The following is a 25379-nucleotide window of genomic DNA, read 5'->3' on the forward strand; positions in this document are numbered from 1 at the left end:
TACTGGACTGGACTGGACAGACTATACTGGACTGGACTAGACTATACTGGGCTGGACTATACTGGACTGGACTGGACTACACTATACTGGACTAGACTATACTGGACTGGACAGACTATACTATCCTGGACTGGACTAGACAGACTATACTATACTGGACTGGACAATACTATACTAGACTAGACTGGACTAGACTATACTGGACTGGACAGACGATACTGGACTAGACTATACTATACTGGACTGGACTATACTATACTGGACTGGAGTATACTATACTGGACTAGACTATACTATACTGGATTGGACTATACTATACTGGACTGGACTGGACAGACTATACTGGACTGGACTGGACAGACTATACTATACTATTCTGGACTAGACTATACTGGACTGGACAGACTATACTGGACTGGACAGACTGTACTATACTGGACTGGACTGGACTAGACTATACTGGACTAGACTATATTATACTATACTGGACTGGACTGGACTGGAATAGACTGGACAGACTATACTATACTGGACTGGACTGGACTAGACTATACTGGACTAGACTATACTATACTGGACTGGACTGGACAGACTATACTGGACTGGACAGACTATACTATACTATTCTGGACTAGACTATACTGGACTGGACTGGACTGGACAGACTATACTGGACTGGACTGGACAGACTGTACTATACTGGACTGGACTAGACTATACTGGACTAGACTAGACTATACTATAATATACTGGACTGGACTGGACTGGACTAGACTATACTGGACTAGACTATACTAGACTATACTGGACTGGACTGGACAGACTATGCTGGACTGGACTGGACAGACTATACTAGACTGGACCAGACTATACTGGACTGGACTGGACAGACTATACTGGACTGGACTGGACTGGACAGACTATACTATACTGGACTGGACTGGACTAGACTATACTATACTATACTGGACTGGACTGGACTAGACTATACTGGACTGGACTGGACAGACTATACTATACTATACTGGACTGGACTATACTGGACTGGACTGGACAGACTATACTGGACTGGACAGACTATACTATACTGGACTGGACTAGACTATACTGAACTAGACTATACTTTACTGGACTGGACTATACTGGACTAGACTATACTATACTGGACTGAACAGACTATACTGGACTAGACTATACTATACTGGACTGAACTATACTATGCTGGACTAGACTATACTATACTGGACTGGACTATAATATACTAGACTGGACTGGACTATACTGGACTATACTGGACTGGACATACTATTCTGGACTTGACAGACTATACTATACTGGACTAGACTATACTGGACTAGACTATACTGGACTGGACAGACGATACTTGACTGGACAGACTATACTGGACTGGACTGGACAGACTATACTGGACTGGACTGGACAGACTAGACTGTACTGGACTGGACTATACTATAATGGACTAGACTAGACTATACTATAATATACTGGACTGGACTGGACTAGACTATACTGGACTAGACTATACTAGACTATACTGGACTGGACTGGACAGACTATACTGGACTGGACTGGACAGACTGTACTATACTGGACTGGACTAGACTATACTGGACTAGACTAGACTATACTATAATATACTGGACTGGACTGGACTGGACTAGACTATACTGGACTAGACTATACTAGACTATACTGGACTGGACTGGACAGACTATGCTGGACTGGACTGGACAGACTATACTGGACTGGACCAGACTATACTGGACTGGACTGGACAGACTATACTGGACTGGACTGGACTGGACAGACTATACTATACTGGACTGGACTGGACTAGACTATACTATACTGGACTGGACTGGACTGGACTAGACTATACTGGACTGGACAGACTATACTATACTATACTGGACTGGACTGGACTGGACTATACTGGACTGGACTGGACAGACTATACTGGACTGGACAGACTATACTATACTGGACTGGACTAGACTATACTGAACTAGACTATACTTTACTGGACTGGACTATACTGGACTAGACTATACTATACTGGACTGGACAGACTATACTGGACTAGACTATACTATACTGTACTGAACTATACTATGCTGGAGTAGACTAGACTATACTGGACTGGACTATAATATACTAGACTGGACTGGACTATACTGGACTGGACATACTATACTGGACTTGACAGACTATACTATACTGGACTAGACTATACTGGACTAGACTATACTGGACTGGACAGACGATACTTGACTGGACAGACTATACTGGACTGGACTGGACAGACTATACTGGACTGGACTGGACAGACTAGACTGTACTGGACTGGACTATACTATAATGGACTGGACTGGACTATATTAGACTGTACTGGACTGGACTGGACTATACTGGACTAGACTGGACTATACTGGACTAGACTATACTATACTGGACTGGACTGGACTATACTGGACTAGACTATACTGGACTGGACTATATTGGACTAGACTATACTGGACTGGACTATACTGGACTAGACTGGACTATACTGGACTAGACTATACTATACTGGACTGGACTGGACTATACTATCCTGGACTAGACTATACTGGACTGGACTATATTGGACTAGACTATACTATACCGGACTATACTGGACTGGACTATACTGGACTAGACTATACTGGATTGGACTATACTATACTATACTATACTGGACTGGGCTATACTGGACTAGACTATACTATACTGGACTGGACAAACTACACTGGACTGGACTGGACAGACTACACTGGACTGGACTGGACTACACTGGACTGGACTAGACTATACTGGACTAGACTATACTATACTGGACTGGACTAGACTATACTATACTGGACTGGACTATACTGGACTAGACTATACTAGACTGGACTGGACAGACTATACTGGACTATACTATACTGGACTGGACTAGACAGACTATACTATACTATACTGGACTGGACTGGCCTGGACTATACTGGACTGGACTAGACTAGACTGGACTGGACTATACTGGACTGGTCTATACTATACTATACTGGACTGGACTACACTGGACTGGACTATACTGGACTGGACTATACTGGACTGGACTGGACGTACTATACTATACTGGACTAGACTGTACTGGACTGGACTATACTATACTGGACTGGTCTGGACCGGACTGGACTATACTATACTGGACTGGACCATACTATACTATACTGGACTATACAATTCTATGCTGGACTATACTATACTGGACTGGACTGGACTATACTGGACTGGACTATACTATACTGGACTAGACTGGACTGGACTATACTGGACTGGACTGGGCTATACTGGACTGGACTATACTGGACTAGACTATACTATACTATGCTATACTGGACTGGGCTATACTGGACTAGACTATACTATACTGGACTGGACAGACTACACTGGACTGGACTACACTGGACTGGACTAGACTATACTGGACTAGACTATACTATACTGGACTGGACTAGACTATACTATACAATACTGGACTATACCGGACTGGACTACACTGTACTATACTATACTAGACTGGACTGGACAGACTATACTGGACTGGACTATACTGGACTGGACTAGACTATACTGGACTAGACTATACTAGACTGGACTGGACAGACTATACTGGACTATACTATACTGGACTGGACTAGACATACTATACTATACTATACTGGACTGGCCTGGACTATACTGGACTGGACTAGACTGGACTGGACTATACTATACTGGACTGTACTGGACTATACTGGACTGGGCTATACTGGACTGGACTATACTATACTATACTGGACTGGACTATACTGGACTGGACTATACAGGACTGGACTTTACTATACTATACTGGTCTAGACTGTACTGGACTGGACTATACTATACTGGACTGGACCATACTATACTATACTGGACTATACAATTCTATGCTGGACTATACTATACTGGACTGGACTATACTGGACTGGACTATACTATACTGGACTAGACTGGACTGGACTATACTGGACTGGACTGGACTATACTGGACTATACTATACTGGACTATACTGTACTGGACTGGACTATACTGGGCTGGACAATACTATACTGGACCATACTATACTATGCTGGACTATACTATACTATACTGTGCTATACTATACTATGCTGGACAATACTATGCTGGGCTGGGCTATACTATACTACACTGGACTGGACTATATTGGACTGGACTATACTATACTATACTGGACTGGACTGTACTGGACTGGACTATACTGTACTATACTATACTGGACTAGACTGGACTGGACTATACTGGATTGGACTGGACTGGACTATACTGGACTGGACTATACTATACTATACTGGACTGGACAATACTGGACTGGACTATACTGGACTGGACTATACTATACTGGACTGGACTGGACTATACTATACTCTACTAGACTGGACTAGGCTGTACTGGACTGGACTTCACTGGACTGGATTGAACTGTACTGGACTAGATTATACTGGACTTGACTATACTGGACTGGACTTCACTAGACTGGATTGAACTGTACTGCACTAGATTATACTGGACTTGACTATACTGGACTGGACTTCACTAGACTGGATTGAACTGTACTGCACTAGATTATACTGGACTGGACTATACTTGACTGGACTGGACTAGGCTATACTGGACTGAACTGGACTAGACTGGACTGGAATAGACTGGGCTATACTGGACTGGAATTGACTGGACTAGACTGAACTGGAATAGACTGGACTATACTGGATGACTGAACTGGAATAGACTGGACTATACTGGACTAGACTATACTGGAATAGACTGGATTGTACTGGACCGGACTAGACTGTACTGGAATAGACTGGACTATACGGGACTATACTATACTGGAATAGACTGGACTGGAATAGACTGGACTGTACTGGACTGGACTGGACTAGACTGTACTGGAATAGACTGGACTAGACTGTACTGAAATAGACTGGACTGGACTATACTGGACTGGACTGGACAGACTATACTGGACTAGACTATACTGGAATAGACTGGACTATACTGGACTGGACTGTACTGGACTGTAGGTATCTCATTAAAGTACAGTTGATCTAGTGTAATGGAAATGGACCTGTAATCAGAGGCGCTCTCAGGATGCACGTCTGCAATATGCAATGAACTCTTCTCGTCCTCTATGAAAAATGTGTTTTGATTAAGAAAGAGCTTGGCCAAAATGCGTAGATAATCCACGGTTGGGTTTCAAAACCTTTTTTTGTATGATTCTGTTCCACCATCTTTCAAGATTGTATTTCCCTGTGAACCTATGACTGATTGAGCGCTGCATGTGTTTTGTTAAACTGAGACTTAAGTCACACGTTAAAGGTGATGTAGCAATGACAAGAGGATTTAATACAAGGGCTATTCAATTCTGGTCTTCCCAGGGCCGAAGCTCATGGAGGTTTTCCCTGCCTGATAGTACATTGATGAATAAATGTCATTGATTGTTCCAGGTTTGAATCAGCCCCTGATTATAATAGAATGAGATCAGTCAGCTCCGTGGCCTCCCAAGCCTGTAATCGACTAGCATTATCACGATCGTTAGTCACTGACACAACTCCCTAAACAGATTTTCCAAGTGCTGCACAATACTGATGAAGGTTAATATTGTCAAACTGATTTAAAAAAATGTTGCCTTGACAACTAAGGGCTCTTGTCAAAAGAAGTGGACTATATGGGGAATAGGCTGCCATTTGAGACATAACCCAAATGAACGGTATAGGGTTTGCATTCAAGAATTAGTCTTAAAACACACACAAACGTGCACAAATAGGAAACATGCACGTGGACATTTCCCTGTACCACTTTACGTGAACCCTCTGTCATTATGACACCTCTAATGTAATAACAACATTAAATGATGAATGACTCAAGGTAAAGTGGAACCCATTTCTTTATGTTTTTTGTTTTTTTACTACAAAAAGATTATGTAACACACTGTAAATTGTGTAAATTCTGAATATGCAGTGTATTATACAATAAGCCCATGTGGGCTGGCGATCTGAATAGAGTCAAGATGCTTCAATAACAAACTAAATAAATATCTAGGTTGCTTTCCTCTATGTGAAGGAGATAGCAGAGATGCTGTGAGTCATTTCATCCCTACCTTCTTTCTCTCTCTCTCTCTCTCTCTCTCTCTCTCTCTCTCTCTCTCCCCCTCTCTTTCTCTCTTTCTCTCTTTCTCGCTCTCTCTCTCTCTCTCTCCCCCCCTCTCTCTCTCTCTCTCTCTCTCCCCCTCTCTTTCTCTCTTTCTCTCTTTCTCTCTCTCTCTCTCTCTCCCCCCCCTCTCTCTCTCTCTCTCTCCCCCTCTCTTTCTCTCTTTCTCTCTCTCTCTCTCTCTCCCCCCCCTCTCTCTCTCTCTCTCTCCCCCTCTCTTTCTCTCTGTCTCTCTCTCTCTCTCTCTCTCTCTCTCTCTCTCTCTCTCTCTCTCTCTCTCTCTCTCTCTCTCCCCCCCCCTCTCTCTCTCTCTCTCTCTCTCTCTCCCCCTCTCTTTCTCTGAGGGAACCAGGGGGAGGGTGGTAAGGATGTGGAAAGTAGTGCAGCACATGAACAGAGTGGGGTTTTAAGAGAGCTCTGCGTTCAAAGGAAGTGAACACTGGCGTCCCGCCTCACCTCCTGCCTATTACACAATTCTGTCTTCCCCTTAACTCTTGTCCTTCGGCAAATGTCTGCCTTTAAACACCGCTTGTTAAAAGTACACTGATTCATATTCCAAGTGCACAATTCATTCATTGATTCTGTACATTGACAATAGATGATGGTAATGAAGAGGGTTAACATAGGGGGGGGGGTTTGGGAATCCTCCCAGGAGTTATAAACCATGCAAACGTTGAATCTTGTCTGTGCATTTAACCCGATCCCCAGTGGTTTGGTTTGATAGGTCGCCTGGTAGTTAGAAATATGAAATACTTGGGCGGAACGAGCAACAACTAGTTGTAAATGTCAACATGAATAATGCTAAAGAATGAAAATAAATTCGCGAGGGATACGTTTGTGTCGAGCGTTACAATCTTTTATAAGGGAATTGCTATGGTCATCTCCCAGAGTGGGCAGCTAGGAGGGTTGTCTTTATCTTGATGAAATATAGTGTGACTGTTGCGGCCCCACAAGAGATATACATTTACTGTAGGCTGAGATACTGTAAAATGCATATTAGATAGAACTAATCTTTCTCTCTTGGTGGTCCTATTCAGACTTAGTCGGAGGTTCATTTTCCTCGACTGGCGGAAGATCTCTCAGTTTCTTCAATTTATGCAATTCTTCATTCATAGTTACGAGGCAGCAACAGATACTTAAAAGGGTTCTACCTGGAACCAAAAAGGGTTCTCCTTCCCCTGTAACTATTCCCGAGGTTGTTGCTGTAAATGAGATATGTTCTCAGTCAATTTACCTGGTAAAATAAGGGTAAAATAAAAAATAAAAAATCATCCAAATAACCCTTTTTTTCTACGAGTGTACTATCCCTGACAATGTCTGTGTTGTCTCTGAGTAATAAAAAAACAAACACATTAGCAAATACATTTTCAAAGCTATACACGAATGTCTGCTGTAATCCCTCACTCCCTCCCAGCCATCATCAGAACAACACCACCACGTCTCTCCCACGTAATGTAACATGGCTCCTATGGACCTGGCTGCTATTATTCAATACACTGTATCATCGACAAAGCATGGCTCATTTGTCCTACAAGTCTTTTTAGATTACATTGCTGTTCTCTCCCACCCATCCCCTCTTCGAAAAAAAAAGAAAGAAAGATTTTTTTTGGAAAAAGTCTTGGCCTATTTGATTTATTTCTCTCTGTTTAAGGCATCACATTAGCTACCTCATAGGCCTGTCAGCTGTCCCAGTGCAGTGTCTAATGGAAAAGCTCTCCTCTGTGCCAGGGGCAAGTGTGGCTTGGCCAGGTCTGTGATCAGCGTAGATAAAGGAACTCCTAATGTGTTTTAAGGCCCTCTACTGGGGCTGAATCCCAAATGGAGTCCTATTCCCTTTATAATGCAGCACTTTCTTATTCCCTAACGTAGTGTACTCTAAAGGGAATAGGGTGCCGTTGTAAGATGAATATCACTTTATTGGTCAATTGCACCCAAGGTCCAATCCAAACGTGACTTCTGCTTTTGGAGAGGGACAGAGGGCTGCCACACTGGGGAGCTGTTGTTGTGGGGAGTTAAGGGCATTGCCTCAATGCACTTGAGGCAGTGGCATCTAGGATTTGAGGCAATGGCATCTAGGATTTGAGGCAATGGCATCTAGGATTTGAGGCAATGGCATCTAGGATTTGAGGCAATGGCATCTAGGATTTGAGGCAATGGCATCTAGGATTTGAGGCAATGGCATCTAGGATTTGAGGCAATGGCATCTGGGATTTGAGGCAGTGGCATCTAGGATTTGAGGCAATGGCATCTGGGATTTGATACCCTCCGGGTTGCTATCTCAATATATATGCTATCTCACTGCCCCCCTGTCGGACCCAGGATTCAAACGGGCAACCCTCCGGTTAATGGCTCACCTCTCTAGCTGCTAGGCTACCTTTGGGACGCAACGTGGAGCTAGGGGCGAGGCAGGTGGGAGAACTTTGTTCAACTTTCACTATGGAGATCAAAATAGCGAAAGGGAATGGGGGGGGGGGTCGAACCCTATATTACATTTGGGACTTGAATGGATCAGAAGAGGGCTCTAATTTGTCTGTTTGTTTTTCTCTCCCAGTGACCTTACTAAGATTTTCTCCTCTCCATTAGCAGTGTAATAGAGGAGATTTGGCTCAGTGGGTTGAGGGGAGAAGGACAATTTGAAGCCTGAATACGAGAAACATGAACAAGCTAGCCCTCGATTTGTAGCCATTCTATGAGAGAGAAAGCTTTTGTCGTTGAAAAACATTCTGTTGCTACAATCTGCATCACATCATGTTTCACTGATAGAAGAAATGTTGCTTTATCATTTCATACACTATATGGCACCTTGGAGACTACTCTGATGTCTCTCTCTGATTCATTGTAAATGTCATTGTTATATTCAATTGAATTGTATTCTGTGACTATTTTAGTCAAAGCTTTCCACCCTAGATATTAAAGAAATGTGAACTGCTTCCAGCCATTGATGGATATTCACATGCGCATTTCCAAAAAAACAATGTCCATTCTCTTAATAAATTCTCATCATTTGGATTAACGTACATTGTATACAGGACTGACACCGTGCTTTGTTATATTGCACTTTATCGTGAGGACAGGCTTGAATCCACAACACAATAAGCTCTATATCCATTGGAAATCATAAACAACATCCCAAATGGCACCCTATTTCCTATATAGTGCACTACTTTTGACCAGAGCTCTATGGACCCTGGTCAAAAGTAGTGCACTAAATAGGTAATAGGGCGCCATTTGGGACATAGTCATAGCTTCCAAATAGCATTAACGTACTGTAGTCCTTGCTGGCCCGCTGCTCCTCGATGACTGAGCTATTTGTATAGCCACAGTTCAAAGTTGTGATGATCTCAGCATCTAAAACTGGGTGTGGAATCAGGACTCTGACTGTTAGTACAACAGTTTCTCAAAATGGAAGTAAATCTTGATTAATCCAGTACAACTCCAATGCTTGATGGATTACAGAAATAACACGTTTTAATAAGAAGGATTTGCACTGTAACGAACGCTTTAATTCAGACATAATGTCTTTCATCTGTCAGATGTTGGACAACAATGTATCATCTCTGTATTCAGAATCCTTGGTTGCTCCGCAGCCATTACACAGTGTAAATGAATACTGCACAGTTTGCTCAGAACAATGCTATTATGTAAACCATGTAGCTCATAACACATGATATAATGGTGTTCTCTCACAGGGATATTCATGACCTGCAGCTCCGTTGTTGCACTAGGAATGTCATCAACAGGGATACACAACACAAGACTGCAAGAAACACGTCATATTTGTAAAGTTAAAGAATATCCGTGAGTCAAAGTAATTTCACATTAGTTAAAACTAGTGCATAATAACCGGAGAATAACTTAATTTCTAGATTATAAACATGAAACAAATCACCTAATTTGTGTAACACTCTTCATGGATTTAACTACTGAGTCCTGTAATGGAGTCATGTTCTGGAGTTCTGTAATGGAGTCATGTTCTGGAGTTCTATAATGGAGTCCTGTAATGGAGTCATGTTCTGGAGTCCTGTAATGGAGTCCTGTAATGGAGTAATTTCCTGGAGTCCTGTAATGCAGTCATGTTCTGGAGTTCTGTAATGGAGTCATGTTCTGGAGTTCTGTAATGGAGTCATGTCCTGGAGTTCTGTAATGGAGTCATGTTCTGGAGTTCTGTAATGGAGTCATGTTCTGGAGTTCTGTAATGGAGTCATGTCCTGGAGTTCTGTAATGGAGTCATGTTCTGGAGTTCTGTAATGGAGTCATGTTCTGGAGTTCTGTAATGGAGTCATGTTCTGGAGTTCTGTAATGGAGTCATGTTCTGGAGTTCTGTAATGGAGTCATGTCCTGGAGTCCTGTAATGGAGTCATGTTTTGGAGTTCTGTAATGGAGTCATGTTCTGGAGTTCTGTAATGGAGTCATGTTCTGGAGTTCTGTAATGGAGTCATGTCCTGGAGTTCTGTAATGGAGTCATGTCCTGGAGTTCTGTAATGGAGTCATGTTCTGGAGTCCTGTAATGGAGTCATGTTCTGGAGTCCTGTAACGGAGTCATGTCCTGGAGTTCTGTAATGGAGTCATGTCCTGGAGTTCTGTAATGGAGTCATGTCCTGGAGTTCTGTAACGGAGTCATGTCCCGGAGTTCTGTAACGGAGTCATGTCCTGGAGTTCTGTAACGGAGTCATGTCCTGGAGTTCTGTAATGGAGTCATGTCCTGGAGTTCTGTAATGGAGTCATGTCCTGGAGTTCTGTAACGGAGTCATGTCCTGGAGTTCTGTAACGGAGTCATGTCCTGGAGTTCTGTAATGGAGTCATGTCCTGGAGTTCTGTAACGGAGTCATGTCCTGGAGTTCCATAATGGAGTCATGTCCTGGAGTTCCATAATGGAGTCATGTCCTGGAGTCATGTTCTGGAGTCCTGTAATGGAGTCATGTCCTGGAGTTCTGTAATGGAGTCATGTCCTGGAGTTCTGTAATGGAGTCATGTTCTGGAGTTCTGTAATGGAGTCATGTCCTGGAGTCCTGTAATGGAGTCATGTTCTGGAGTTCTGTAATGGAGTCATGTTCTGGAGTTCTGTAATGGAGTCATGTTCTGGAGTTCTGTAATGGAGTCATGTCCTGGAGTTCTGTAATGAAGTCATGTCCTGGAGTTCTGTAATGGAGTCATGTCCTGGAGTCCTGTAATGGAGTCATGTTCTGGAGTCCTGTAACGGAGTCATGTCCTGGAGTTCTGTAATGGAGTCATGTCCTGGAGTTCTGTAATGGAGTCATGTCCTGGAGTTCTGTAACGGAGTCATGTCCTGGAGTTCTGTAACGGAGTCATGTCCTGGAGTTCTGTAATGGAGTCATGTCCTGGAGTTCTGTAACGGAGTCATGTCCTGGAGTTCTGTAATGGAGTCATGTCCTGGAGTTCTGTAACGGAGTCATGTCCTGGAGTTCTGTAATGGAGTCATGTCCTGGAGTTCTGTAACGGAGTCATGTCCTGGAGTTCTGTAATGGAGTCATGTCCTGGAGTTCTGTAACGGAGTCATGTCCTGGAGTTCCATAATGGAGTCATGTCCTGGAGTCATGTTCTGGAGTCCTGTAATGGAGTCATGTCCTGGAGTTCTGTAATGGAGTCATGTCCTGGAGTTCTGTAACGGAGTCATGTCCTGGAGTTCTGTAATGGAGTCACATTGCAACTACAGTCATTACGTAGTTGCAACTTGCAAGTATATGCAATCTCTTTGTAACCAGAGTACAGTATAGTTGATACTCTATGGTTTGACATTGTATTTAGACAACAAGGGATAGTTCCCTAGAAGAACCATAGTTTAGCATTTAGTTTATTAGTTCACTGTTGATACAATCATAAAGAAGTGTGCATGTCAAAAGTCAATTTTTCAAGATGGAGCACTTTCAGTACATAGAAAAAACTGTGATGAGTATTATTTTAGAATTATCACTTTTAAGCAGCAATCAGCAGTTTAAACAAGAAAAAAAAACATTTATTCTCCCCTGTTTCTGTAAAAAGCTGAGGGATGAGGCTGGAGAAACCACTCTCAAATTCATAGACAGAGCTATGTATGCAAGGCCTCACCATCCATGATATCTAAATTATAATTTTAACCATGTTTTGAGGCTATATAGTGTTTGTTTACATGTCCTTTGTTTACAAACATTGGAATAAAACAAGCTTATATTTGTGGTTCTGATGGGGTACGACAGTTTAACTAAGCTCATGGGTCATATCATTAATTTATAAGGCCAAAAATGAACGAAGCAACTGCAGATTACCCTTTTTAAAGTGCACAAGTCACTGCTCAGACGAGAACCATTGACTGACTGAGTGAGTGACATCACTAAACCTGGCCCATCAATACCACACATGCCAGCAAGACAAGCAAGACTGGCAAAGCTTGAACTCAGTATGCCCTAATTGATTACATACCCATGTCGCTGCCAATTTGATTACTTGTGCTCTTCTTTCTCTTCTTCTCATTTGTGTTGAAATGTGTCAAATGATTGCGTAATATGCCACGTGGTAGGACTATATTGAAAATATCGTAATCAACTTTGCATTACCCCTTGAGATTTGATATGCCAGAAGGCAAATTCCGTATGAAATCATATCAGTATGCTTTGGCACAGGAGAAATCAGACTTATCAAGTATTACTCAAACCCTCCTTCGTTGAAAGATGGATTAGATCATTTTGCATCAGGTCATCTCACTGTGGTAGTACAAAGCCCGATAGAGCCCCACAGTGGAGGTGTCATAATACCCATAAAACCTAGCGGTCAAACAGGGAAATGGTTGCAATCGTTTTTCCACCATTAATTTTCCCTATAAGGGCTGTGATTCGTGTAGGCTTACCCTGGCGTGATGTTTTGATAACCATATAAATCTCTCTTGGACAAGGTGATTTATCAATATATTTCGCTCTATTTTACACTCAGATTCAAAAATGCTAATTAGCATCAAAGTCGACAACATGCAAGACTACAAATCCCTGCAAGCTCCTGCACATCATGTCTAAATGACAACTTTGCTAACAGGTTTTGTGTCAATTTAAAACTTGCACAACACAAGACATTTTGCCAATTTATTCATTACTACATTTAGGTAACATTAGATAGTTAATCCAGAGATTCTTACCTTTGCCTCGATTTGGCAGTCTGGTCCAGATCATCCAGCATTTCATTATTGGAGGGTAAATATAGGCTAATATATTGATGAACATCACCTTGTCCTAGATATATTTACACGGTTATCAAAATGTCATGCCAGGGTAAGCCTACACAAAACACAGCCCTTATTTTAAGTGTTTCTAGAATCCCCTATTGGAAAAATGAATGGTGTAAAAATGGGTGTTAGTGCGTGCTAGCTCTGGTCCAGGGTGTTAGTGCGTTTTAGCTCTGGTCCAGGGTGTTAGTGCGTTTTAGCTCTGGTCCAGTGCTAGCTCTGGTTCAGGGTGTTAGTGAGTGCTAGCTCTGGTCCAGGGTGTTCGTGTGTGCTAGCTCTGGTTCATGGTGTTAGTGCGTGCTAGCTCTGGTCCAGGGTGTTAGTGCGTGCTAGCTCTGGTCCATGGTGTTCGTGTGTGCTAGCTCTGGTCCATGGTGTTAGTGAGTGCTAGCTCTGGTCCAGGGTGTTCGTGTGTGCTAGTTCTGGTCCAGGGTTTTAGTGAGTGCTAGCTCTGGTCCAGGGTGTTAGTGCGTGCTAGCTCTGGTCCAGGGTGTTAGTGCGTGCTAGCTCTGGTTCATGGTGTTAGTGCGTGCTAGCTCTGGTCCAGGGTGTTAGTGCGTGCTAGCTCTGGTCCATGGTGTTAGTGAGTGCTAGCTCTGGTCTAGGGCGTTCGTGTGTGCTAGCTCTGGTCCATGGTGTTAGTGAGTGCTAGCTCTGGTCCAGGGTGTTCGTGTGTGCTAGTTCTGGTCCAGGGTTTTAGTGAGTGCTAGCTCTGGTCCAGGGTGTTAGTGCGTGCTAGCTCTGGTCCAGGGTGTTAGTGCGTGCTAGCTCTGGTCCAGGGTGTTAGTGAGTGCTAGCTCTGGTCCAGGGTGTTAGTGTGTGCTAGCTCTGGTCCATGGTGTTAGTGAGTGCTAGCTCTGGTCCAGGGTGTTCGTGTGTGCTAGTTCTGGTCCAGGGTTTTAGTGAGTGCTAGCTCTGGTCCAGGGTGTTAGTGCGTGCTAGCTCTGGTCCAGGGTGTTAGTGCGTGCTAGCTCTGGTCCAGGGTGTTAGTGAGTGCTAGCTCTGGTCCAGGGTGTTAGTGTGTGCTAGCTCTGGTCCAGGGTGTTAGTGTGTGCTAGCTCTGGTCCAGGGTGTTAGTGAGTGCTAGCTCTGGTCCAGGGTGTTAGTGTGTGCTAGCTCTGGTCCAGGGTGTTAGTGAGTGCTAGCTCTGGTCCAGGGTGTTAGTGAGTGCCCTACCATGGACCTAATCGATCATGAATAGAAGTCTGGGATACTGTAGGATCACATAGAAAGGATATCAGAGGTCTTGCTGACACTTTTAATAAGCCTATCATTTAGAGAATAATGGAGAAAAACCCAAACTCTATGAAACCCCAGAGTCATTGCTGAGAATGGGTTCTCCTATACACAAACTTACACGTTGTGAAGGGTTAGGAGCATGGGATCAACCGATGATGATGAATGAATACAAAAAGAATCACTGCAACCCAGTAGGCTACTGTTTTTACACAATTATACAGCTCTTTTTAATACACCCATTCTATGAGGAAAAAAACGTAGGAAATCATTAATTGGAAAATATGTTTTGACTATGGTAAAAATCAAACACAGTAGACCTTGGCAATTATCCTTTATTGTATGATCCAAAAGATATACAGGTGTCCAGGAAATTAAATGGAAAGAACGAGCATTTGTTCAGTGAGAAGCTAAATGAAAACTCAAACAATTGAAAACGAAGTGACAACATTTTGACATGAGATTGTTTCATTCCATTTGAGCAAAAATAACACCAATATATAGCTATAGTAGACAGACAGTAGTTTATTATGCTCCAATTAAATCTGTAGAAAAAAGCCTGCATGTTGTATTTTGTTTTGCACACCTCCTCCCCAATAAATTGAGGTAGCAACTCAACACGTGTGGCTATATTCTTCTCTGGTCTTAGTGCAGTTGAGTAGGCTATTTAGAGCTTGAAGTATTGACTGCTCGAGTGTGCTCTCTACCGCTCAGTGCGCGCTGTCCATACATCAAAATACACTTCTATACAAATCTCTCTCTCTCTCTCCTATGCTGACTTTTTGATTTTTACAGTGCAGGATACGGAGTCATTCATTTGGAAACACGTTCATGTGAGAGAGGAGAGAGGCGCATTTACCGGGAGATGGGAAAAAGTATCAGGCAGCGCATAGACAACACAGAATTTGACTAATGTGCGTGGAGAGCAACTTTTTAACGACACTATAGCTGTAAAGGTTAATTGAACAATAACTGAATATGCATCTAAAGCGCATCTTCAGTCTCCTCCATCAGTTATGTTTTCTTGGAGCATTTGCCATTGCAGGTATATGTGAAACACCTTCAATATGCCGTTTAAACGTTGATTTAGTTCATCAGGTACTCACAAGGCATTGGTAACAATTCTCGATGTTTCTCACTGTTATAATTCGCTGAGTTAGCTAATATAGTGATGCGCAGGTGAGACATCACCCAGTCATTTTATTGGAGCAGACAGGCTCATCCATGGGCTACATTTTCTTTGCTCCAGTTGACCTTTCTGAAAAAGACTATAACGACTAATCCTAGGGTATTTGCTGTCTTCTTTCTCTCGTTTCCTATTTTTACTCTCCAGATCCACAGCCCTTCCAGGAATCCGAGTCCGAAATTATTTTCCCGGAGGTTTTTCCAGACACAGGTCCACCGGCTCCTGATAAACCAAATAGCCGAGAGACTGACGCCAGCGCCGGGGCTCCCGATAAACCAACTAGCCGAGAGACTGACGCCAGCGCCGGGAGCAGCTCTCGGGAGGTTCGTTCCATTTCAAACTGGGAAGAGTACGAATCTCCAGAGCTATACCATTGGGAACCTCAAGGACCGCAAACGGCTGCTTCCACAGGGCTGAGACTCAGAATTCCTGCTTTTGGCAGGGACCTGCACCTCATCCTGAAGAGAGACACTCGGTTTCTGTCCCAGAAATTCATGGTGGAGAGGAGACAGAAAGCACAAAAGGCATCTCGGAGCGGTATGCCAGTTTCGTCCGCTGCCAACACAGAAGAGAGAGGATGCTATTACAGCGGAACTGTTCTCAATTACGCAGGATCCATTGCCTCATTCAGCACCTGCGCAGGACTGGTAAATATATATATATTCAAGTCAATAGCATGATTGGCATATTAGTTATGTTTATTGATAGGCCTAAGTGTTATTTGTTGTGTGTCTTTAAAAAACATAAGCTATGCTCATGCATGAGAATAGAATAGTCTGTAACACCTGACATTTCCAACATCATACTTCTGAGTTTGGATACTGTTAAACAACAACAATAGGGTACATTTAATTTTTGCAATCCAAATACACTGCTTTATGAGGCTACTGTCTAGATATCCGTTCAAGTCATTCTGGGACGATTCATACATTCAGAGTTGGAGATATGTGTAGGACAAGGACCATTGAATTCAAACAAACAATCTACCCATTGTGACTTGATAGGGATGTTGAATGTTCCGTACCCATTGTGACAGCTTGATAGGAATGTTGAAGGTTCCCTGCCCATTGTGACAGCTTGATAGGGATGTTGACGGTTCCCTACCCATTGTGACAGCTTGATAGGAATGTTGAAGGTTCTCTACCCATTGTGACAGCTTGATAGGAATGTTGAAGGTTCCCTACCCATTGTGACAGCTTGATAGGAATGCTGACGGTGTCCTACCCATTGTGACAGCTTGATAGGAATGTTGAAGGTTCCCTACCCATTGTGACAGCTTGATAGGAATGTTGAAGGTTCCCTACCCATTGTGACAGTTTGATAGGGATGTTGAAGGTTCCCTACCCATTGTAACAGTTTAATAAGGATGTTGAATGTTCCCTACCCATTGTGACAGCTTGATAGGGATGTTGACGGTTCTCTACCCTCTGTGACAGCTTGATAGGAATGTTGAAGGTTCCCTGCCCATTGTGACAGCTTGATAGGAATGTTGAAGGTTCCCTGCCCATTGTGACAGCTTGATAGGAATGTTGAAGGTTCCCTGCCCATTGTGACAGCTTGATAGGAATTTTGAAGGTTCCCTGCCCATTGTGACAGCTTGATAGGAATGTTGAAGTATGTCTAAAGTGGGAAGGTACTGTAGCAACTCTGTGTCTCTGTCAGTGAGTGTGTGTGTGTGTGTGTGTGTGTATTTGTGTTTATATGTGTGTAACTCCATGCATACCGCCTTAGCCTTAGGTGTATCTTTTGAATGTGTGGGAGGTAAACTCTCCAAGGTCCACTGCCTTTTAGGCCCACCCTGCTTTGTGCCGTCTCAGGGCAGACAACATGAACTTCTCCGTGAGCCACAGCACAGAATCATTAGCAGCCCCCTGAGGTTTTAAGGGTGAGCTCCTGTGGTTAGAGAGGCTTGGACTCAGTCTCAACAGTTTGGACCACAGTCCCGGGCTCTGTCTTGTTAACCCGAAACGTCGCCTCACACATATTGAAACACGCAATGAGCTTGGCAAAAGCACGGTATTGCTTTTCCCTTCATTGTTTTCTTTCTCCTTGTTTGTCCATGCGACAACAAGCTCTCAATTTATGAAATATTGCAGTTCATGTGAATTAACTTTTACGATGGCGACGGACCAGTTGTGTAGTTTTGCAATATTGGATTTGCTATCGTCTAAATATACCAGTATCTGTGTCTAGTCCTTTTGTAGAACCAGTGTACAGTATATGCCATTCTACACCATTGGATCAGTCCACATAACAATGTATCACTGAGAAATATACCACAGCCAGACCTCTGACCTAAGATAAACCGAGTACTGTTTGAAGTGATGGTCTTTGGTTCTGATGCTCACACCACAGTAGTGGCAGCATTAGGAATCTAGCACATTGTTGACCTCAGCAGACTCACCAAAGGTGACAGAATTTTGACGCTAATTTTAGAATGTGACAAACGATACATAAGTTGACATTTCATCAACCTTCTCTCTCTCTCTCTCTCTCTCTCTCTCTCTCTCTCTCTCTCTCTCTCTCTCTCTCTCTCTCTCTCTCTCTCTCTCTCTCTCTCTCTCTCTCTCTCTCTCTCTCTCTCTCTCTCTCTCTCTCTCTCTCTCTCTCTCTCTCTCTCTCTCTCTCTCTCTCTCTCTCTCTCTCTCTCTCTCTCTCTCTCTCTCTCTCTCTCTCTCTTTCTGCACTGATACATGTTGTTTCATACTGTCTACAACTTCAAGAGGACAATTTGACATGTTATGTCCTGTATGTCTATTGGGCAATTAGGTTCTAATAATGTTTGATTGACAATAGCAGAGTCGGTCATGGCTCAAATTGCACAAAAGGATGGAGTTGGCGGGGTGGATTGACAGGCCGTAAACGGATCGACCTCGACCCTAAAGCCCTTGTATTTGGTGTAATTACATAGCCATAACACTGCAACAGTAGCAATGTCAGAACTGCGAGGAGGGATAACTGGAGTGAGAAGGAGAAATTGGTTGATAAAGAATGAAATAGTTAACGCTAGTGCAGAAGTCAAACTCCATTGGTCATGTTGTTGTTCTGCTATGTTCTTGCTGGACTCCACACTGATGCCTTGATGATGTGAAAAGTCCTTTTGAAATGAAAGGTGGTCAACATAGGTCAGTAAAACCATCCTCAGACCTGTTTTTGTGGGGTCAGTGTAGTCTCAATACACAGACGCGTTGCCTCCCACAATGTACCAATGTTCCAGCATACACGTCTGTACAAGTACCTGTTGAAGTACCTGTATAAGTATCTTCGTCAGTTGGAATAGAGAAGAAGAGGTGGAACTACGTTAGAGACCTATCCCTTCATATCCTGCCGTAAACATTCCCGCTAGCTAGCAAGATGGAGCTCGCAGAGGATATTTTCAATGAGTGTGTTTCGCTAGTTAGTGGTTTGCATGCGCCATGACATTAGAGTTACAAGCTTAAAACCACTGACTGGCATGATTTAGTGCTGTTGCCCTAGGTCTGGGATCTCTGAGACTGGGGTCAGTAAGGCTTGAAGTGGTCATGCCTTACCCTCGGTCTATCTCAGCAATTTTCTCCTCGTCAGCCCACTTTCTTTTAATCAGGCAACGCCGGTGGCTTGTTTAGTCTGCACAAATCATCAAACCTAAATGAACCCAAACCAAATATGCCTTCATCATCGGCCTATCCTCTCCCTTCACTCCCCTCCTGCAACACTAACCCTCCTGACCCTCCTCCTTCTATCCAAACATCAGGTAATCCCTCCGGGGGTTTGTTCCTCGTCATGTTTTTACTACGTTTGGAGAATAGCCCCAAGGGGAATGGGTGCGTACGGACAGTTTGAGGTTATGGAGCCTGCAATGAGAGCTGGGGAGCTCTAGGTGTTGGGGAGGTAGTGGGAAACGCTAAGAAGTGGGGAGGTAGTGGGGAGCTCTAGGTAGTGGGGAGGTAGTGGGGGAACTCTAGGTAGTGGGGAGCTCTAGGTAGTGGGGAGCTCTAGGTAGTGGGGAGGTAGTGGGGGAAGTCTAGGTAGTGGGGAGCTCTAGGTAGTGGGGAGCTCTAGGTAGTGGGGAGGTAGTGGGGGAACTCTAGGTAGTGGGGAGCTCTAGGTAGTGGGGAGCTCTAGGTAGTGGGGAGGTAGTGGGGAGCTCTAGGTAGTGGGGAGGTAGTGGGGGAACTCTAGGTAGTGGGGAGCTCTAGGTAGTGGGGAGGTAGTGGGGAGCTCTAGGTAGTGGGGAGGTAGTGGGGAGTTCTAGGTATTGGGGAGCTCTAGGTAGTGGGGAGGTAGTGGGGGAACTCTAGGTAGTGGGGAACTCTAGGTAGTGGGGAGCTCTAGGTAGTGGGGGAGGTAGTGGGGAACTCTAGGTAGTGGGGAACTCTAGGTAGTGGGGAACTCTAGGTAGTGGGGAGCTCTAGGTAGTGGGGAGGTAGTGGGGAGTTCTAGGTATTGGGGAGCGCTAGGTAGTGGGGAGGTAGTGGGGAGGTAGTGGGGAGGTAGTGGGGAACTCTAGGTAGTGGGGAGCTCTAGGTAGTGGGGAGGTAGTGGGGAACTCTAGGTAGTGGGGAGCTCTAGGTAGTGGGGAGGTAGTAGGGAGCTCTAGGTAGTAGGGAGCTCTAGGTAGTAGGGAGCTCTAGGTAGTAGGGAGCTCTAGGTAGTGGGGAGGTAGTGGGGAGTTCTAGGTAGTGGGGAGCGCTAGGTAGTGGGGAGGTAGTGGGGAACTCTAGGTAGTAGGGAGCTCTAGGTAGTGGGGAGCTCTAGGTAGTGGGGAACTCTAGGTAGTGGGGAGCTCTAGGTAGTGGGGAGGTAGTGGGGAGCTCTAGGTAGTGGGGAGCTCTAGGTAGTGGGGAACTCTAGGTAGTGGGGAGCTCTAGGTAGTGGGGAGGTAGTAGGGAGCTCTAGGTAGTGGGGAGCTCTAGGTAGTAGGGAGCTCTAGGTAGTAGGGAGCTCTAGGTAGTGGGGAGGTCGTGGGGAGTTCTAGGGGAACTCTAGGTAGTAGAGAGCTCTAGGTAGTGGGGAGGTAGTGGGGAGCTCTAGGTAGTGGGGAACTCTAGGTAGTGGGGAGCTCTAGGTAGTGGGGAGTTCTAGGTAGTGGGGAGGTAGTGGGGAACTCTAGGTAGTGGGGAGGTAGTGGGGAGCTCTAGGTAGTGGGGAGCTCTAGGTAGTGGGGAGGTAGTGGGGAAGTAGTGGGGAACTGTAAGTAGTGAGGAGGTAGTGGGGAGTTCTAGGTAGTGGGGAGTTCTAGGTATTGTGGAGGTAGTGGGGAGCGCTAGGTAGTGGGGAGGTAGTGGGGAGCTCTAGGTAGTGGGGAGGTAGTGGGGAGCGCTAGGTAGTGGGGAGCTCTAGGTATTGTGGAGGTAGTGGGGAGCGCTAGGTAGTGGGGAGGTAGTGGGGAGCTCTAGGTAGTGGGGAGGTAGTGGGGAGCGCTAGGTAGTGGGGAGCTCTAGGTAGTGAGGAGGTGTGGGGAGCTCTAGGTAGTGGGGAGTTCTAGGTATTGGGGTGGTAGTGGGGAGCGCTAGGTAGTGGGGAGCTCTGGGTAGTGGGGAGGTAGTGGGGAGCGCTAGGTAGTGGGGAGCTCTAGGTAGTGTGGAGGTATGGGGAGCTCTAGGTAGTGGGGAGTTCTAGGTAGTGGGGAGCTCTAGGTATTGGGGAGCTCTAGGTAGTGGGGAGCTCTAGGTAGTGGGGAGCTCTAGGTAGTGGGGAGGTAGTGGGGAGCGCTAGGTAGTGGGGAGCTCTAGGTAGTGGGGAGGTGTGGGGAGCTCTAGGTAGTGGGGAGCTCTAGGTAGTGGGGAGGTAGTGGGGGAACTCTAGGTAGTGGGGAGCTCTAGGTAGTGGGGAGCTCTAGGTAGTGGGGAGGTAGTGGGGAGCTCTAGGTAGTGGGGAGGTAGTGGGGGAACTCTAGGTAGTGGGGAGCTCTAGGTAGTGGGGAGGTAGTGGGGAGCTCTAGGTAGTGGGGAGGTAGTGGGGAGTTCTAGGTATTGGGGAGCTCTAGGTAGTGGGGAGGTAGTGGGGGAACTCTAGGTAGTGGGGAACTCTAGGTAGTGGGGAGCTCTAGGTAGTGGGGGAGGTAGTGGGGAACTCTAGGTAGTGGGGAACTCTAGGTAGTGGGGAACTCTAGGTAGTGGGGAGCTCTAGGTAGTGGGGAGGTAGTGGGGAGTTCTAGGTATTGGGGAGCGCTAGGTAGTGGGGAGGTAGTGGGGAGGTAGTGGGGAGGTAGTGGGGAACTCTAGGTAGTGGGGAGCTCTAGGTAGTGGGGAGGTAGTGGGGAACTCTAGGTAGTGGGGAGCTCTAGGTAGTGGGGAGGTAGTAGGGAGCTCTAGGTAGTAGGGAGCTCTAGGTAGTAGGGAGCTCTAGGTAGTAGGGAGCTCTAGGTAGTGGGGAGGTAGTGGGGAGTTCTAGGTAGTGGGGAGCGCTAGGTAGTGGGGAGGTAGTGGGGAACTCTAGGTAGTAGGGAGCTCTAGGTAGTGGGGAGCTCTAGGTAGTGGGGAACTCTAGGTAGTGGGGAGCTCTAGGTAGTGGGGAGGTAGTGGGGAGCTCTAGGTAGTGGGGAGCTCTAGGTAGTGGGGAACTCTAGGTAGTGGGGAGCTCTAGGTAGTGGGGAGGTAGTAGGGAGCTCTAGGTAGTGGGGAGCTCTAGGTAGTAGGGAGCTCTAGGTAGTAGGGAGCTCTAGGTAGTGGGGAGGTCGTGGGGAGTTCTAGGGGAACTCTAGGTAGTAGAGAGCTCTAGGTAGTGGGGAGGTAGTGGGGAGCTCTAGGTAGTGGGGAACTCTAGGTAGTGGGGAGCTCTAGGTAGTGGGGAGTTCTAGGTAGTGGGGAGGTAGTGGGGAACTCTAGGTAGTGGGGAGGTAGTGGGGAGCTCTAGGTAGTGGGGAGCTCTAGGTAGTGGGGAGGTAGTGGGGAAGTAGTGGGGAACTGTAAGTAGTGAGGAGGTAGTGGGGAGTTCTAGGTAGTGGGGAGTTCTAGGTATTGTGGAGGTAGTGGGGAGCGCTAGGTAGTGGGGAGGTAGTGGGGAGCTCTAGGTAGTGGGGAGGTAGTGGGGAGCGCTAGGTAGTGGGGAGCTCTAGGTATTGTGGAGGTAGTGGGGAGCGCTAGGTAGTGGGGAGGTAGTGGGGAGCTCTAGGTAGTGGGGAGGTAGTGGGGAGCGCTAGGTAGTGGGGAGCTCTAGGTAGTGAGGAGGTGTGGGGAGCTCTAGGTAGTGGGGAGTTCTAGGTATTGGGGTGGTAGTGGGGAGCGCTAGGTAGTGGGGAGCTCTGGGTAGTGGGGAGGTAGTGGGGAGCGCTAGGTAGTGGGGAGCTCTAGGTAGTGTGGAGGTATGGGGAGCTCTAGGTAGTGGGGAGTTCTAGGTAGTGGGGAGCTCTAGGTATTGGGGAGCTCTAGGTAGTGGGGAGCTCTAGGTAGTGGGGAGCTCTAGGTAGTGGGGAGGTAGTGGGGAGCGCTAGGTAGTGGGGAGCTCTAGGTAGTGGGGAGGTGTGGGGAGCTCTAGGTAGTGGGGGAGCACTAGGTAGTGGGGAGGTAGTGGGGAACTTTAGGTAGTGGGAAGATAGTGGGGAGCGCTAGGTAGTGGGGAGCTCTAGGTAGTGGGGAGCTCTAGGTAGTGGGGAGCTCTAGGTAGTGGGGAGGTAGTGGGGAGCTCTAGGTAGTAGGGAGGTAGTGGGGAGATCTAGGTAGTGGAGAGCTCTAGGTAGTGGGGAGATCTAGGTAGTGAGGAGCTCTAGGTAGTAGGGAGCTCTAGGTAGTAGGAAGCTCAAGGTAGTGGGAAGGTAGTGGGGAAATCTAGGTAGTGGGGAGCTCTAGGGAGTGGGGAGCTCTAGGTAGTGGGGAGCTCTAGGTAGTAGGGAGCTCTAGGTTGTGGGGAGCTCTAGGTAGTGGGGAGCTAGTAGGGAGCTCTATGTATATGGTGGAGCTCTAGGTTATGGGGAGGTAGTGGGGAGCGCTAGGTAGTGGGGAGCTCTAGGTAGTGGGGAGGTGTGGGGAGCTCTAGGTAGTGGGGAGCTCTAGGTAGTGGGGAGTTCGAGGTAATGGGGAGCTCTAGGTAGTGGGGAGCTCTAGGTAGTGGGGAGGTGTGGGGAGCTCTAGGTAGTGGGGAGCTCTAGGTAGTGGGGAGTTCTAGGTAGTGGGGAGGTAGTGGGGAGCTCTAGGTATTGGGGAGCTCTAGGTAGTGGGGAGGTAGTGGGGAGCGCTAGGTAGTGGGGAGCTCTAGGTAGTGGGGAGGTGTGGGGAGCTCTAGGTAGTGGGGAGCTCTAGGTAGTGGGGAGCTTTAGGTAGTGGGGAGGTAGTGGGGGAGCTCTAGGTAGTGGGGAGGTAGTGGGGAACTTTAGGTAGTGGCAAGATAGTGGGGAGCTCTAGGTAGTGGGGAGGTAGTGGGGAGCTCTAGGTAGTGGGGAGCTCTAGGTAGTGGGGAGGTAGTGGGGAGCTCTAGGTAGTGGGGAGGTAGTGGGGAGCTCTAGGTAGTGGGGAGGTAGTGGGGAGCTCTAGGTAGTGGGGAGCTCTAGGTAGTGGGGAGGTAGTGGGGAGCTATTGGTAGTGGGGAGCTCGAGGTAGTGGGGAGCTCTTGGTGGTGGGGAGCTCTTGGTGGTGGGGAGCTCTAGGAAGTGGGGAGCTCTAGGTAGTGGGGAGCTTTAGTTAGTGAGGAGCTCTTGGTGGTGGGGAGCTCTAGGTAGTGCTGAGCTCTAAGTAGTGGGGAGCTCTAGGTGGTGGTGAGCTCTAGGAAGTGGGGAGTTCTAGGTAGTGGGGAGCTTTAGGTAGTGAGGAGCTCTAGGTAGTGGGGAGCTCTAAGTTGTGGGGAGCTCTAAGTTGTGGGGAGCTCTAAGTTGTGGGGAGCTCTAGGTGGTGGTGAGCTCTAGGAAGTGGGGAGCTCTAGGTTGTGGGGAGCTTTAGTTAGAGGGGAGCTCTAGGTAGTGGGGAGGTAGTGACGAGCTCTAGGTGTGGGGAGCTCTTGGTAGTCGGGAGCTCTAGGTAGTGGTGAGTTAGTGGGGAATTCTAGGTGGTGGTGAGGTAGTGGGGAGCTCTAGGTAGTGGAGAGGTAGTGGGGGGCTCTAGGTAGTGGGGAGCTCTAGGTAGTGGGGTAGTAGTGGGGAGCTCTTGGTAGTGGGGAGCTCTATGTAGTGGGGAGCTCTAGGTAGTGGGGAGCTCTAGGTGGTGGGAAGCTCTAGGTAGTGGGGAGCTCTAAGTAGTGGGGAGCTCTAAGTAGTGGGGAGCTCTAGGTAGTGGGGAGCTCTATGTAGTGGGGAGCTCTAGGAAGTGGGGAGCTCTAAGTAGTGGGGAGCTCTAGGTAGTGGGGAGCTCTAGGTAGTGGGGAGCTAGTAGGGAGCTCTATGTATTGGGGAGCTCTAGGTAGTGGGGAGGTAGTGGGGAGCGCTAGGTAGTGGGGAGCTCTAGGTAGTGGGGAGGTGTGGGGAGCTCTAGGTAGTGGGGAGCTCTAGGTAGTGGGGAGTTCGAGGTAATGGGGAGTTCTAGGTAGTGGGGAGCTCTAGGTAGTGGGGAGGTGTGGGGAGCTCT

At 46.5% G+C, this 25379-nt stretch overlaps 1 protein-coding gene across 1 annotated transcript in view; it reads left to right on the forward strand.

Annotated features, from left to right (window-relative positions):
• Window positions 1-25379, forward strand: part of LOC120026145 (A disintegrin and metalloproteinase with thrombospondin motifs 19-like) — a 161022-nt gene that overhangs the window by 51045 nt on the left and 84598 nt on the right. Inside the window, exon 2 of the mRNA XM_038970966.1 lies at window positions 16054-16553. Within this exon, the coding sequence (XP_038826894.1) occupies window positions 16054-16553 (500 nt within the window). The remainder of the gene's footprint in view (window positions 1-16053; window positions 16554-25379) is intronic.

Source organism: Salvelinus namaycush, chromosome 31, assembly GCF_016432855.1.
Source record: "Salvelinus namaycush isolate Seneca chromosome 31, SaNama_1.0, whole genome shotgun sequence".
Classification (NCBI taxonomy): Eukaryota; Metazoa; Chordata; class Actinopteri; order Salmoniformes; family Salmonidae; genus Salvelinus; species Salvelinus namaycush.